This window comes from Rhagoletis zephyria, unplaced genomic scaffold (genome assembly GCF_001687245.7).
Source record: "Rhagoletis zephyria isolate East Lansing unplaced genomic scaffold, Rhagoletis_zephyria_1.1 Rzeph_scaffold_00580, whole genome shotgun sequence".
Classification (NCBI taxonomy): Eukaryota; Metazoa; Arthropoda; class Insecta; order Diptera; family Tephritidae; genus Rhagoletis; species Rhagoletis zephyria.
In genome coordinates, this window is record NW_016157664.1 from 12433 (window position 1) to 28875 (window position 16443).

Below are 16443 nucleotides of genomic sequence, written 5' to 3' on the forward strand. Positions count from 1 at the left end.
AAGAAGAAGTGTATAGTGTAAACTGAGTATAATAGCGCAAATGAAATGTGAAATAAAGTGGCAATACCAGCGATTTGAGGTTATAATAATTTTAGCAGGCGCAAAGTTTGTTTACTCTGTTTTATTAACGAAATATATAAAATAAAAGTGAATAAATGATTTGGTTTGCATAAAATAATAACCGGAAACGTTTTAGTAGTGTTTTAAAAGTGGAAACTGGTGATTTAGTGCATTTTTGACGTGGTAATTGCTCATAGAAAACAACGAAATTTAACAAAAGTTTTTTGTTCATAACTTTTAAATGGTTAATAATATTATCTCCCCCTCCGGATTGTTATTAGGGGGGCCGAAACGCGTCATTTGGAACCCCTCCCGACTTTTCCGCACCTTTTTTAGGGGTTGTTACCCCACCCTAGAGAATTACCGAAAAAACTAGTGAAGACACCGATTGGAACGAGTAGAACGTGAGTTTTCAAGTAGTTTTCAGCGAAAACTGGTTTTCGTTTGACAGATTTTACATGTACGAAAACACATGTTTTAGGTCGAAAACTAGTTTTAGCAACGAAAACATGTTTTCGATGTCGGTCAGAACATGGTATTAAGCTTGATATAGAGTTCAATGCGAGCGTGAGCGTGAACGTTCGCAAAGGCTAAGAGTTCCATTTGTATTCTTATGAACGCTCACACATATCTGTCAAAACTTGTCGTTCACATGCGAATGCTTTGCGTACGCACACAGTTGAGTGTGAGCTTGAAAAAAAGGCTTATTATACATTTTAAATTAGTTTTTGTTCTATAATGTTGAAAGATATTTTAATTCTCTATCTTTTCATGTCTCAACTATAGCAAAAAGTTGATAATAACGAAGATATTGGTCAAAATAAAAAGCTCACGCTACCACTCGCATTGAACTGTATATCAGCAGGGTTTATGTAATTACAGAGCCAAATAAGAAGAGTGTGTACGATATTAAGACCACTATATTTTGTTAAAATTTTGCACGATATTAAGATCACTATATTTAATTAAAATTATGTGATGAACTAATTCACTATTATATGAGGTATAATAAACTGTCTTTAAAAGCATTGGAAATATTTTGGCAAGTTTTACAAATTTAACTTAATTGGTTTTTGGGTTTTTTATATATGTACTTATGTATTTATAACAGAACAAACCGACTACCATATACATAACTGTAAATTGATAAAACTTGAAGGGTACCCTACAAGAATTGTGTGATGGAAACTAATACATTCTCATTTATCTTACTAACACATTTGCAAATTTTGCATTGGTTGAAAAGAGACCGATAAATAAGACCATAAGTCGGAGGAAGACGGAAGATCACATGTACACAAATGTTTACATCACGTTTTGCATATTGCTCTTAAAAAGTTGATAGAAGTACTTGATTGAGATCTCCATCACCGGTGAGTATCACATGATCAATAAAATGACTATCACTGTTCCTGTAGGGACCCTTAGAAAAATCGCCAAAAATCAAAACTTTCATTTGCGTTTATTCGCTTGAAAAATGTTAAATATTCATTTGCACAATACATTTTTATACCCGAGCGCACTTGTGCACAAGGGTATTATAACTTTGTTCACATAACGGTTGTTTGTAACAGGCAAAACGAAGCGAGATAGATATAGACAAATGTATACATAAATGATCAGAATGAAAAGAGAAATCGATTAAGCGGTGACTGTCTGTCCGTCCGTCCGTCCGTCTGTGCACACGATAACTCGAGTAAAAATTGAGATATCTTAACGAAACTTCGTACATGCACTTCTATTGGGCGTGGGACGGATGGTATTGAAAATGGGCGAAATCGGACAATAACCACGCCTACCTCCCATATAACGGTAATTTTCAGAAATACGAAAACTGCGATATTTTANCCCCCTTCGCCCACCGCACCTTTAACGAACGGCAATAATGGAAAGTTTCCCCTCGAATTACAACTCCTCACATATTTTTATGAAAAAAAATTAAAATATAAGTCAAGACTTTTTCCATTTCATCAACGATGTTTTTACGTCTTTTTGCATTTCAGATGACTGTATGTAGATTATAAACAGGGACAACACGTTATAATGGTATCGAGAGTGCCCAAATACTTTTTTGATTGACTGAAAAGAGAAGCACGCCCCTGTTGTTGTTGTTGTTGTAGCGGCTACAACAACCCCGCCCAGATCGGTTGGTATCTCAGTCGTTGTCGTCAAGTTCCACTAACGGCAACCCTAGGAAGCGTGCAGCTTCTGTGGGGTTTGTCCACAGGGACAAGGCCGTTAGGGTTGTCGGGTTTTCCGGGCATGCGAAGAGATGTTTCGAGTCATGTGGGGTCTCTCCGCATGCCGGACACTCATTCGGCACATCCTCATTCAACCTACTCAGGTAGGAGTTCAACCTGCTGCAGTAGCCGGAGCGAAGTTGTGCAAGTGTTGTGCGTGTCTCCCGAGGCAGATGAAGCTCCGTCTCGTCTATGTCCGGGGGTGGTATGCCTAGAACGGCATTCACAGGTCTAGAGTCTACATAACTCGAGACTGAGTCCCTGTGAATGCCGTTCAGGGCCTGTCTGTACGCTGTCGGGTCCAGAGGTTGCTTAATGAACCTCTGGACTTCGTCCGTCAGTTCATATAGATGCCTCCTGACGTGCCTAGGCGAGGGCTCCTCTGCAAGCAGCTGTCTGCTTGGGTGGCCACTTCTGTGGCTCCCGATCAGGAACTGCTTGCAGAGCATTATATTATGCTCCTTTACAGGGAGCATTTGCGCCTCGCCGTGCAGGTGGTGTTCAGGCGACATCAAGAGGCATCCTGTCGCTGTCCTGAGTGCGGTGTTCTGTACAGTCTGTAGCTTCGTCCACTGCGTCCTACTAGTCCCTGGCGACCACACTGGCGCTGCGTAGTTCAAAACCGGCCGGCCTATTGCCTTGTATGTTGCCAGCAACGTTTCTTTGTCTTTGCCCCAAGTACTGCCGGCTAGCGACTTGAGGACCTTGTTGCGGCTCTGTACTTTATTGACAATAGCGGTTGAGTGCGCAGAGAAGGAGAGCAGGCTGTCGAATGTTACTCCGAGTATTTTGGGGTTATTCACCGTCGGAATTGGTGTGTCATCGACGTGAATCCCCAGCGGTAGCCTGACCTCCTTCGTCCAGGTTGTGAACAGGGTCGCGGAGGATTTCGTAGGGGAGAGGGCTAGACACTTTGCAGTGAAGAAGCGAGAAAGTTCGGAGAGATAGCCCCTGTTATTCACACCCGCTACAATTAGAACGTGTTGTCCTTCCTTATTATCTACGTTCTTTGCTTTTCCTCTTAAAGATAGCATAAATCCACCATAGTGCAATTATTATTACCGGCACTGTATTTATATGTACATATACATGTATCTTTATTTTGGATGTACATAACATCGAAATGTAATAGATGCAGTCACAAACATATACACGCATATTCTACTATACATTTTTATGTCCGTGATTTAATAGCCCGCATCTCATATTTTGTATCGTGAATTGCTAGAAAAATTCTAAGTTTGGTTATATCCACCGTACTTTTTAATCCCGACCCCTCAATCTATTCTAAAGCATATACTACTAAACTCTGTTGTAGTCTATTGAAAGCACCTCATCTCCACAGTTTTCTTTTCAAATAATTACTATATCCCACTCTAACCAAAAGAAAACGAGCAGAAAACAACCGGCCACGAGAATATAGAAAGACTCATATAAAGAACAGCAACCGATAAAAGAGTAAATAAACTCAACAAAGCAATGACAATGAGGAAAAAATAGTTAGACAAAATATATGTAAGCAAATCACATAGAAAACTGCTATGCACCTTCTTAGTTTTCTAAGTTCTGCGATGTATGTATGTAAGTGAAATAAAGTAAAAACATTGCCAACTGCAATTGTGGATGACAACTTTTTATATCAGAAATTTCATTGAATGGATTCTAATATATAAACTATGTAGGTTGGATTAGTAACAAAATATAGTAATTATATTATTAAACTACAGTTCTAGGTCTGTGAACGCGTCTAAACTGAAAAAAAAAACGATAAAAGCTCAATTTACGCAACTAAAAAAATTATGAAAATTTTTAATTGAACGTCACGTTAATCACTCCTTCATTGTGCCACGTCTATCGAGGTCGTACTGTGGATAAGGAAATTCGAAAATTTAAATTGAATCATGATTCAACTACTATTGAGGTAGGAATGTTCGATATTTAAGAAAGTATCGGTATTATGACTCGATTTAATTCATTGCATGTAAACTCGATATGGCGATATATCGGGCTGAACAATATCGATATCGGAAAAATCGATGTTGAAAATCCTACTCCCAATAGAATAGAATATTAGACCTTCTTATCAACTCAACTAATTGTGTTATTTCCATCATGTATATTTACTGAGGATTAAAATGACATACCGGTCGACTCAAGCGGTTTATCAAACTTAAGAGCTAAATAAAGATAATAAGAGTTCTATCTGGATTTTTTCGAAAATTCCCCCTTGGCCCCTCCATTGCAACTACAATATAAGTTTGCATCAAAACATTGTTATACCATTACAAAAAAAAAAAAAAAACTTAAGGGTGCGTTCAGAGATGCGTCAAGCCAAAGCACCAGTCTCTTTTACTTCTAAACTATTAGGGCCGTTTTGTTGCTTTTGTTGTTGTAGCGGCCGTTTTCACCATCTCTGGTTAACGCTAATCCCCAGTTAAACATTGTTACCGACCCAATGTTAAGTGCCGGTTGTTTTGTCCGGTTATCACTACTTGCCGGTTAAACATCATGCTTATAACATGTGATCGATAAAGCAGTCGTTGTATTTAACCGGAGATTCTACCTCTGATTTGTGCAAATCAGACATTGAACAACCGGCCCTGAATGAATGGAGTCAGCACCGTCGGTAACGATGTTTAACTGCGGGTTACTGTTATAGGGAATTTACATGATTCAACTTTCACAGGCGAATAGTTGAACCAAAAGTTGAACAAAAGTAGGGAGCAGACCAACTTCGTTGTAAGCGATTAGTTGAAAGGCTGTTTACACCAGGCGATTGTTGCTTTCAACTAAAAATCGCCTGAAAAATCGCCTCATGTAAATTCCCTATTAACCAGAGATGGTGAAAATGGCCGTAAGGGATGGAAATGACTTATTTATGCATCTAAGTTCCAATTAGACATTTATCCGTGTTTGCGCGTATTGAACATTTCCATCAATTATAATTTAGAAATAAATGCGTCTGATGCTTTGACTTGATGCATTTCTGAACACACCCTAACTGGGCGTATTCTGACTTATGCCAATAGTTTGGGATCAGTGCATGTATAGGTATATGTATATCGGAATTAATGATATGTTTTGTTATACATTTCAAATAAATGTTATGAGTTTTTACAAGAATATTAAGTTTTCGGTGTTAAACGATTTGGTTAAAATGTGACTTCTTTTTTTCAGACTTCAGCAGGGAGCAACAAGAGTTTACGGGATGTACATAGGTCAGTGGTTAACGCTTCTGACTTTGAACATCGATTACGCAGGTTCGATCCCTGCTGAAGTCTGGAAAAAAAGAAGTCTGATGAGGAGATGTGGTGATCTCCGAAATAGCTGCTATAACTTCTACCGCTTAGACTTTGTTGCTTTTTCAATTTTTCCTAATAAACAATCGTGGTACAAAGCTCAATAAAAATATTAAAAATATACTATATTGTTTGATAATTTTTCTTAAATTCGAGAAAATGATTCCGAATATTGTACCATTTGTTACATTTTCCAAACTATATATTATACGTATTTACCACGAATAATAATAAAGAATTCACATTATGGAACTCCGCTGCTGGTACATTCCTTTTATCTCTCTGTATTTCAGTGTCCGCAACTGTATTCATGAAATCAGACATAAGAAAACGTCAAATATTTAAAAATGTGAACGTCAAACATATCTCGTTGTAGCAATGGAGACGGTTGTGATTTAGCAACTGGATTTATTAAATCTTGATAGGTAAATCTCACAATGGAGACATAGTATTAAGCTCAAGGCGAATTTGTACAAGGTGGTGTTGATGGCAAATTAAATTTTCGCCGCGGTACTACTGAATGTCAAAATGATGTTTGTTGCAAAATGAATTCGCCTTGTTTACAACAAACACATCATTTTGACATTCAGTAGTACCGCGGCGAAAATTTAATTCGCCATCAACACCACCTTGTATAAATTCGCCTTGCTTAAGCTAGTACGATATAGGTTTTTACAGAATAAGCACCTTCAACTTCAATATTCAATATCCTATAATTGGTGTGTACCTAAATCCCGTAAATTGTTTCCACCAAACTACCGTTCGAGGTGGCAACCTCATTTGTATCAAAGACGCTTTTTCCACTCTCCTTTTTATCACCTACTATTATGCCTTTTTTCTTATATTTTCTCCTTCCTACTTCGATTATACAGAATCCTTATGCCTTACCTTTTTTATCTGTACATATTAAATTTATTTGTACATGTATTTCTTCATTAATTAAGGCAATTATAATACTAATCGCTGCCTTGGGCTAAGCTACATATTTTCACGATACAGGCATCGCCAGTGACTTTCCATTTGGCACAACCACGAAAAAGGTGTATCAAGAGGGACAAAGCATGCAAATTTACAAGCATTTAACTATTAATGTTATCTTAAATTTCACCTTCGGCGCACTTAACAATACTTTACACTTTTATAGCCATTCTCACTTTTATTTCAAATGTGTATTTCATTTAATTAATTACACTAGACGAGCACAAAGGAGCCAAACCGAAGTCGAAAACGAAATAAGCCAACGGCAGCAGCAAATCGAAAGCCAACCAAAGTTGCAAATAGCACTTAAAAAGGGTTCTCAATTATGCTAAAAGTGGAAGGTATATGAAGCAAATTACCTTCCTCAAAGCTGCGGAATATCGATGTAGCCTTATAAATCTTTAGGAATAATGTTCTCACAAATGTAATTTAAATTTGTTTTATTCTTTTGTAATAGAATTAATAATTGCATTAATTTTCTTGTTGCTGTTTTGGGAGTAGACCTTCCTTAAGTAATGTATTAGCATGCAACCCTGTCTACACTTATAATCGTCACTGGCGATTCCCACATACATATTTTGTTTACGAACATTACAACAAAGTATAAACGCCAAAATATGAAAAAAGGTTGCCAACTCTTTATTTTATGCGTATGTAACTGTCATACCTAAACAAAAGCGATTGGCGGTTCGATTTCTGACGGTTAGCGTCAGCGACGAAGTGCCATACCTAAGCAAAAGCGTGAACGCTACGTCAAATGCGTCGTATGTAACACGAAGATAATAGTTTCGCCGTTTTCTGCAGCCAACTTCAATACCTAACGCCTCGTCAAACGGATTTTCCAACCGCTCAGCGTTGACGCCGCATTGTTTCGGTATGCTTCAAACAAATTGTATGGGCATGAGAATATTTTGACAGCCAGACAACGCTGACGCTTTTGTTTAGGTATGACAGTAAGAAAACGGTAGATAAAGTAATGAGGATATCCGGGACAGCCATACTGCTGTCCCTAAAGTAGCGCATCATGCGCCAAACTGTCAAAAATCCTCATGCCCATACAATTTGTATGGAGCATCCGACAATAACGCGGCGCTAGCACTGTGCAAATGGAATTTTCATTTTTGACAGACGTTACGTGTTGAAGTTGGATGCAGATAAAAAAGCAATGCAATTCAAATACCCAAAGTAGTCACTGTGTTAAGGTATTTTATTAGTCTTCCGATTCTTTACAAAGCTTTTCGAATTTATATTTCAAATATCCAATTTATTTTTAAATTATGTCATTTGTTTAAAAATGTATTTCAAATAATCGCTCGGCGTAGTAAAGCTTTTCCTCTGAAACCCCTTTTCTGAATAAGTCGCTACAGAAATGTCCATTTGATGTCTATACGCTTCTGCCAGTCGCTGGAAGTAAAGTGAAAAATTATATCGATTCTGAAATGCCTAAGACTTTATTAGTGCTCTATACAACGAAAGCTGTTTTAATGCCCTTTTAAATAATTGAACTTTTTTCCTTACACACAGGTTTTGCAATTCTCTTCAGAGTTGATTTCAACCCCATTCAATTTGAATTCAAAATTTCTTTGGTGGAAATTTACTAGGAATTGAATTGCAGAATCTGCCTAATAAGCCGCTTTCGATTCATCAAACCCAAGTTAAATTATTTCACGATGTAAAGATGTATGCATGTATTCTATAATTTAAAAAAAAAATTATGTTTAGAACTGTTTGGCCGAGCTTCTCATATAAATGGAGGAACCGACAGCAGAAATACACTCACGAGGTTTGTCACTGCCTGCGGAGGGATGACCGTGGTAGTACGCACCTCTACCCTCTCAGCCGCAGCGTCCCTACGAATTAATTATTTTTCGTTAGCATGCAGATAAAATCTTCACCTCTATTGCGAGTGGCGACTACTAGTAGATAAACGACTGTTAGTCGATTATCGATTACCCGTGGTATTTTCCAAGTCGTTTTCTCGTTCCATAAGTGCGTAGTTTATAGTTTATAAAGCTCATCCTTCTACTAACAAACAGTTTTAGAAAGATAGTTTTTAGATAGATAGATAGTTTTAGAAAGGCCGCATGGCGACAAAGAATCAGAAACTAATAAAACAATTTCCGTGGTGAAAAAAGCATTAAAATCATCATGCAAAAATGACGCCGTGTTTCAACAAATATTAAAGGATGTACAGGAAATGTCTCTTCTATTTGTTGAAGTGTCCAGATATATTCACTTCACACTTATGAAACGTTGGGAACAACGAAACTTTGAACCCATAAATTTTCTGGACTGTTATTAACATCTAATGGTAAAGAAAAAACCAAAATATACAATAGACCAGGAGTATAATATGCTGCGAAAAAACCTCAAGTTGTACGATAGTTCGTATCGGTCGAATTTATTTGTGGAAAACGCGAATAAATACCTAACAAAATATTTTAAATTTGAGGACTGAGCTACCTATTCGAAAAAAATACCAAAAATATCCCAGATGAAGCGTTACTTGTACGTATGCGTACCGATTTAAAATGGAACGGGCAAAAGCTACACGAAATAAAGAATGTCAAACTATTTTGGTCTTCCATCGAATTATTTTATAACCTGCAACGGTATAATGAAATCAAATGAATAAAAAAATTTTCACTAATACCACAACTAAAACACGGTTTACATTACGTGAGATACGATCGATTTGCTTTGTACCACCTATTGTGTCGATTGAAATTATTCAAAGGACCATTTCCTTCCTTCGATAAAAGTGAATTTGGAAAATATTTTAAAATTCCTTCAACGTGCACTAAAACGTTTTCTTCACTTGAAACCGATCGAGTGTCGGTATCTTTTTCGATGGAAAAGAAAATACAAAATGAAACCAAAGGCAAAAAAAGAAAACTGAAACCAAATGAAACCGATTGTGAAGGTAATCTAATAAAAATACGCGGAACAAAATACGACAACAATATTGGGCTAGATCCTGGGTGTCGGCTCATTTTAGCTGGCATCCAGAACAATTTTCCCGTGAAAATCAAAAATTCTTACTATTAACACTTATCTGGTTTCTATTCTCGCAAAATAAAACTACATAAATATACGAAAGATTTCACTACAAAATCAGAATTGTCTGCGAATTCGTCAAATTTTAAAGAATACTGTAAATTTGAACTTGAAATACTGGAGCAAACACAAAAAATATATTCGCAACGAAAGGTGGCTCGGCTGAATCTGAAGAAATACATTTTCCGACAAAAAGCCTGCAACAAAATCGCGCAACAACTGGTACCAAACAAAGAAGAGAAAACGTTAATCTGCATCGGATCAACAGAGATTGCTTCAAACTCACCAATGCGTGGATATAGGCGTACACCAAATCGGTTACTAATCGCAGCACTAAAACAACAGCAAGCAGATATTCTGATGGTTAATGAATTCAGAACAACCAAACTTTGCGCAAAATGTTACAACGTAAACCTGACGTCCAAATCGCCACACAGGTACCAGTTTTGTCCAAACTGCCGTACATGCTGGAATCGCGACGTCAATGCTGGGAAAAACATTCTCTACCTGGGAGAATGTATTATTAACCAAGAACAAAAACACGACAATTTTCACAAATAAGATGTCATTATTTCATTTATGACGAAAAATATGTACATCTGACTGACAACAGTTTAAGTGCGCTTAGTAATGACGTGAAATTTTCAATACGATTCGACTCTCGAAAAACGACTTACATTCGACGCGACTCTCGCAATGATGCTGATTATAAAATTGTAGCTTAACAATTAATTTTTTGAGCTTGGAACACATTGACGTTAAGCCAAATAACTTTAAATTAATTAAATTTATTAAATATTAATGTTTGAACTTTTTATTGTGAGAATTCATAGATTTAATTTGCTGCACCAGCCAATGAACACCGTCTTCCAAGCCCTCTCCAGTAATTCCATTGCTTGGTGTAATATGCCATGGCTTGTCTTCGATATTCTGTAAACCTAAAGCTAATAGTCAAAATTGTTAAAACTGCAAATGTATTTTTTTTTTTAAATAATGTTCATCTAATTTCTTATTTACCAGCGGCTATTTTTACACTGGATAAGGAATCTTCACAGTCCACTTTATTATTATATAAAAGTATGGGTATACTTCGATTTTCCAAATCAGGATGTTTCAAAAGAGTGTCAAGCTCATCTCGCACCACAACTATAAATTAAAATTAAATTTATTTTTTTTAGCGCTTATATAATTAACTTGGAATCATATAGCCTTATTCGTAAAAAATAAAATAGTTTTAAAAAGCTTTATAGAGTGACATTTACATACAGACTTTCGATCTATAAAGCATTATTTTTTATGATGGTGTGATGGTGATTTTTATATGGTGTTCCACACTGTACGTCTACACTAATACGGTGTTCACATGAGGCGATTTTACAGGCAGCTTTAAGTTGAAAACAACAATCGCCTGGTGTAAACGACATTTCAACTTTTGGTTCAACTTATCTCCTCTAACCGGCTGTCTTCACATGCTTGGAAATCTTGCTTGCGTTCTGATTTTTTTCTCTCGCAAGCGAGATAGAGTTTTATTGACTGGGCATTTGACATCATACTTTTGCTTTTGTAAAATGTCGCCAAAATAAACGATGTTTCTACTCTGAAGAATTCTGCGAAATGAGTAAATACCCGTCAAACAACTCAAATGATTGCTGAAAGCATGCGATATCTCGCAAACCGCTCGGTGTGCCAGAAAAAATATGCTTCGCACTTTTTGCGGTTTAAACGTGTGGGATCTCGCTTGCGCCGTCCAGCACGTGAAGACGGCCGATAAAATTGCCTGGAAAATCGCCTCATGTGAACACCGTATTTCTCAAACAAGTCCCAGAAGATAGTTCAAAAAAAATAAAAATACCAAATTTCGATACATTTTAGGTATGATTTCTAATGGGAACCAAAGTAAAATAATACTTAAAATATTTCAAAGTGCTTATACACTGTATATGTATGTATGAAGTATATAAATCATACCTAATCTCATTCGATCGCTGGAATCAATTACATATATTATACCATGACAGTTCTTAAAATGGTGTTCCCATAAGCTTCTATAACGCCAAGCACCTGAAGTATCAACCATAGTGAACAGCACTCCTTCACCTTTAAACAATCAAAAAAATTGCTAGTAGGTAGTCACACTTAAAATATTTTTTGCACGCTTACTTCTGATCTGTTCCAAGGTGAATCCCACTGTAGGTACTGTGATGGTGGCTTGCTCATGCGGCGATTTAAAGTGGTTTATTATGGTTGACTTACCGCTATTGTTCAGACCAATTACAATGACTGTTACTTTTTCGGATTTACTTTTAAAAAAGGTTGATATTTTTTTAAACATTCCCATTTTAATCCAGTCTATGTTGCTTGCGTGCTGCTGTTAGGCTTTTTTCTTGAATGTCTGATTGATGATGGAATAACAAATCGTTGCTATGACAATCGGTTGGTCAACATTGCCAGAATTAAGGAAGAATATGCAGAGGTCTTCCCCATGATACAATTATTTTTAGAAGGTAGTTTCACTTCTTCTTATCCGCCACGTCAGCTATCGGACAGAAAACGTGCTTTGTATTTTTTGTTGTACCAACTTAAAAAAAAATCCAGCTTTTGGAGTAGAGGAATTTTCTAATATTTTTAAATAATTTTCTTCATAAAAAATTAAGAAAATATTAACTTCCATGGATATTGCAACACACGGAATAGATGTAAGGATGCAGCTAAAAGAGCCACCGAACACCACAGAATTTATCGGCCGCCTATTTAAATTGTAGGGCTTAGATGAAATATGTACATGAAGATGTATGGAGGTGCGCACACTACACCAACTCAATCGCTCCGACCAATTAGTTGTGCCGTAATGGAAAGACTAGCGAGCCCAACTAAATCGGCGGCCGAAAAAGTCCGTGGTGTGCGATAGATCTAAAACATTTTAAACAAGAAATATTGCCGCCACATTTTCGTTTTTCTGATTTTTATTCATGTGATTAGCAGTGGCAAGAATGTATGTATTAGATACGTACATGATACAAAAAAGAAGGTAGTTTCAATAAACAACTTTTGACGGATAATAATTTTTTTTGAAGTTTCATAAATTGTGAGTATTATCATCGGCCTTGCTACTTTGATAATATTAAAACAATAAATCTGAGTATTTTCCTTCCCATATTTATACCAATGTTGTAATATTTCAAATCAAAAACCATTATCAGTGCTTGGTACTTCTTTTACTTACGTAGCTCGCACTATTTTTTATTCAAAATATATAAAATATAGACTATTAAAGAAGACTTCATCGTAATTGTTCTTTTTATATTATAATAAAAACCACGCGCGCATTATGCTGTTATTTTTTCGTTTTCTTATTTTGAATGCAATCATGCGATCTAAAAATCTAATTCTTAAGAATGTTCTTCCCAAATAAAACCTTTTTATATTTTGGTTTAAATTTACTTTTAATTTTCTCATCAGATTTTGCAACAAATTAGCTTTCACAAATTTTGAACTTAAAGTTTCTAATGTATGCAAAAAACCTGAAGTCGGCTTAAACAGACCACCCTCCAATAAACAATTAACATATCGTCGTATAAAGTACAAAACCGCGTATCAACAAAATGCAAAACTGCGTATGTGAAGTTGCATAAATTATTTCCTAGAGAGTAAAAACACTCATATTTCAAAATTATTATCTTTTTTATAAATCAATCGCATTTCTTGCTAGCATATTTCTGGACGGATGGATAAGGCTCGAGCCAAGAGCTTGTGTGAGAAAATCCAATTTTTGGCAAAAAATGTCAGTTACGCGGTTTTGCAGAACGACGATACGCGGTTTTGTACTTTAATACTACGTTCAAATTGATGAGCTAAACATGTTAAATGGGCTTGAACCAGTTAAATGAACAAAAGAAGTTCATAAACTATTTAAATCCCATGCAATTGTTGTTGGAAAATTTAACCGGTTAAATCTTTAACTCGTTTGAAAACCAGTTCAGCGCAGAGTTGTATCAGAAAGCTTTCTGCTCCGGCCAATCAGAAAGACCCAAAGCTTTCATTTGACACGCCAACGTTCAAAAAATGTATATTCAGGAAATTATTAAAAATTATCAAAAAATATCATAATTGTATGCATGTCTGCCTGTCTAAAAAGAGGCCCAGGCGGTAATTAGTTATTTCCCATGAGGTCTCATCGTACGCAGAGATAAATAGTGCATACGAACTAAACATTTTGAAGTCTCTAAGTTATCCGTATGCGTTAATATCAAGAAGCAGACATTCGCACAAAACAAATTGAAACACAAAGACTTTATTTTGAATATTTGTTTCGAATTGTTATTGGTAATCAAACAACCGTCAAGGTTAACTCCAAATGTTCAATGTGGACGATTGTGTTTTCCAAAAAGCTCTTTTTCATTTAACAAGTTAAACGGGCCAATTTGAACGTAGTATAAACGACGATATGTAAGTATAATTTTGATCACTTTCCTCATGCGTTCTGAACCCTAGTCATTAACCCCATTTTCGAAATTATGTAGGCGGTATAATTTTAAAGTCCATCATATTCCACATCTTTGAATGTACAGATAAAATCTTCTGCTTTCAAAAAAATATTTTTTCTAGTGATCAGGTAGCATGAATTTGATGAAATGTCATAATTTTATTAAAAGTCAAATGGTTAACAACAACGAATGTCATTAAATGGAACTACCTTCTTTTTTGTATCATGGATACGTATACATATGTATATTAAAAATGAAGTGATCACCCCGCAAACATATTCTGAGCGTTCAGAATATATGAGTCCGAAAGGTGTCCTAGGTAGGTAAGAAATATGAGCTTCAAAAACAAAAAAATTTTTACTCTTATATGAATCTTTTAGGATTCATATATGAGCCAAGTTATGAGCCAGCACCTTGTGCCAATATAAAAACAATAAAGATTTGAAATTTATATCTAAACTTGTTTATACAGAAATTGAAAATAATTAGAAAACAAAAAATGAACAAAATTTAGCTTCAGCTGCTGCTATTGAATGCATGTTGGAATGTGTATATGCATGTAAGTATGTATGTATGTTATTTGCAAGGACTTTTTGCGGAATGCCTTTGCAAATATAGTGAGTTGAATAAGACTCAAAGAGCAACCTAAAATAAGAGTCCGAATGTAGCAATTTATGAGGCCGATAAGGGTCTCAAAAAGAGTCATATATGAGGCCAAAACTTGTTTTAAAAGAGTCCAAAATGAGCCGTATATGAGGCCAATAAGAATCCAATATGACTCATATTGAGGCTCATTTGATGTATGAATTTAAGCTCATATAAGTCGACATTCGTAGGAAGGGAAACACACTCATATCGGACTCTTAAATGAGCTCATTATGAGCGTAATAGCTCCGAAATATGACTCCTTAAAGACTCATTTATGACTCCAAATGTTTTCGGGCAGTTAAGAAATATATAAATCTTTACATGTGCTGTAAAAAAATATCTAAAATAACAAGCAAAAATGCCCAAGTTCTATATCATAGCAGTGGCCACATTGCGTGTTTGTCACAGACACGGTTTATGTCAAAAATTTTTAAGTGTAACTACCTTTTAAAAACCATTGTATCATGGTCTTCCCTTGCCGCAGAGCTCCACAGGCAAACACCGATGGCCTACCAACTGTCATTTTGTCGAGAAATATGATTGCAAGTATTTGTGTGTGGGCTCTTTGATGTCTTGAAATAAGCATTTGCCGCATGACGCCACCAGACAACATTCTCTCAATTTCGGTGTTTAAAACTTAAAAAACTTGCTGAATAATTTCCTAAAACGTAATCATAAATAATCCAATAGGGAACAGATTTTTATTTTCCAAATTTCATCGATGTTACCACAAGCACGCTTTCTTTCAAATCAAAATATGGCTGTCAAACTATTGAATTGCCTGCAATAGATGTCACGCAATATTCGTTTACACATTTCTGATAAATTTCTCCAGCGATTTCACTTTATAAACTTGATAAAGTGAAGCCAAAGCAACTCTGTCGCAGCTCTAGCTATGTTTTCTTGGGCAATAATCGTGATCCGCATACAAATTTTGCAGGCAAATTCAACAACAACGATATGATCCTGATATAAATCCGGTTCAATTATTATCTTTTCTGGTTTTCACTGATCATTTGGCCGCAAAGTTTAGTAGCCGTTTAGAACCCTGTGATCTTCCAAAATTTCCACGATTCGAACATGGTTTAAAGAGAAAAAGTGGTAACATTGCTTTTTCGAGTATACAGTTGCTAGCTGCGTTTCAGTGATCGCCGATTGAGATTTCTTTTATTTTACATTACATATTTGGATAAAGAAAAGTTAAGCAAATTTAACATCGATGTGATGCTGATAGAAATCTGGATCAATTTGTGATCACTCTGTTTGGTTTGTTTCCTAATTAGGTGAGGAAATTTTAATTGACAGCACCGACAAATGAATATATACACAAACAAATGTTTGNGAATATAAATGAAAAAATAATACGCGAATAAAATTAATTAATTTCAGCCGATAACTGTATTGACTTAGGTCTCCGGCTAATTTTCGGCATTTTTAGTTGTATTTTAGCCAAGAGTGATAGAGACAAGATAGCGGGGGGTTATGGAAAATATTACGAAACAAAAATTGCGTCCGCCATTGGGTTTTTGACGTTTGCTAGCTTTTTGAGTTTACTCTCTCGAAATAATTCTAATGTCAAAGAAATTCAAAATAAACAAATGAAAATTTATGATTTGAAATATTTATTTATTCAGAAGTTGAAAAAACTAAAAAAATTGGAGACGAGAAAACAGTTGC

At 35.8% G+C, this 16443-nt stretch overlaps 1 protein-coding gene and 1 long non-coding RNA gene across 2 annotated transcripts in view; both read right to left on the reverse strand.

Annotated features, from left to right (window-relative positions):
* Nucleotides 1-3253: 3253 nt before the first annotated feature.
* LOC108360484 (uncharacterized) overlaps nucleotides 3254-16443 on the reverse strand; it is a 76228-nt gene continuing 63038 nt past the window's right edge. Inside the window, exon 4 of the long non-coding RNA XR_001847117.1 lies at nucleotides 3254-4646. This is a non-coding gene — a long non-coding RNA (uncharacterized LOC108360484). The remainder of the gene's footprint in view (nucleotides 4647-16443) is intronic.
* Arl6 (ADP ribosylation factor-like 6) lies at nucleotides 7890-12261 on the reverse strand. Its single transcript, XM_017612771.1, has 5 exons — nucleotides 11795-12261; nucleotides 11603-11731; nucleotides 10652-10780; nucleotides 9921-10578; nucleotides 7890-7981 (listed from the first exon to the last, which is right to left on the reverse strand). The coding sequence occupies exons 1-4, from the start codon at nucleotides 11970-11972 to the stop codon at nucleotides 10433-10435; spliced, it is 582 nt and encodes a 193-aa protein (XP_017468260.1). The 5' UTR covers nucleotides 11973-12261; the 3' UTR covers nucleotides 7890-7981; nucleotides 9921-10432.

Bases quoted from the DNA above. Each gene is read 5' to 3' on its own strand.
- Arl6 (XM_017612771.1), bottom strand. From the start codon at position 11,972: ATGGGAATGTTTAAAAAAATATCAACCTTTTTTAAAAGTAAATCCGAA. The intron at 10,781-11,602 runs GTATGATTTATA...TTTAATTTATAG, and splicing joins CAGCGATCGAATGAGATTAG to TTGTGGTGCGAGATGAGCTT. The intron at 10,579-10,651 runs GTAAATAAGAAA...TTTGACTATTAG, and splicing joins CAGTGTAAAAATAGCCGCTG to CTTTAGGTTTACAGAATATC.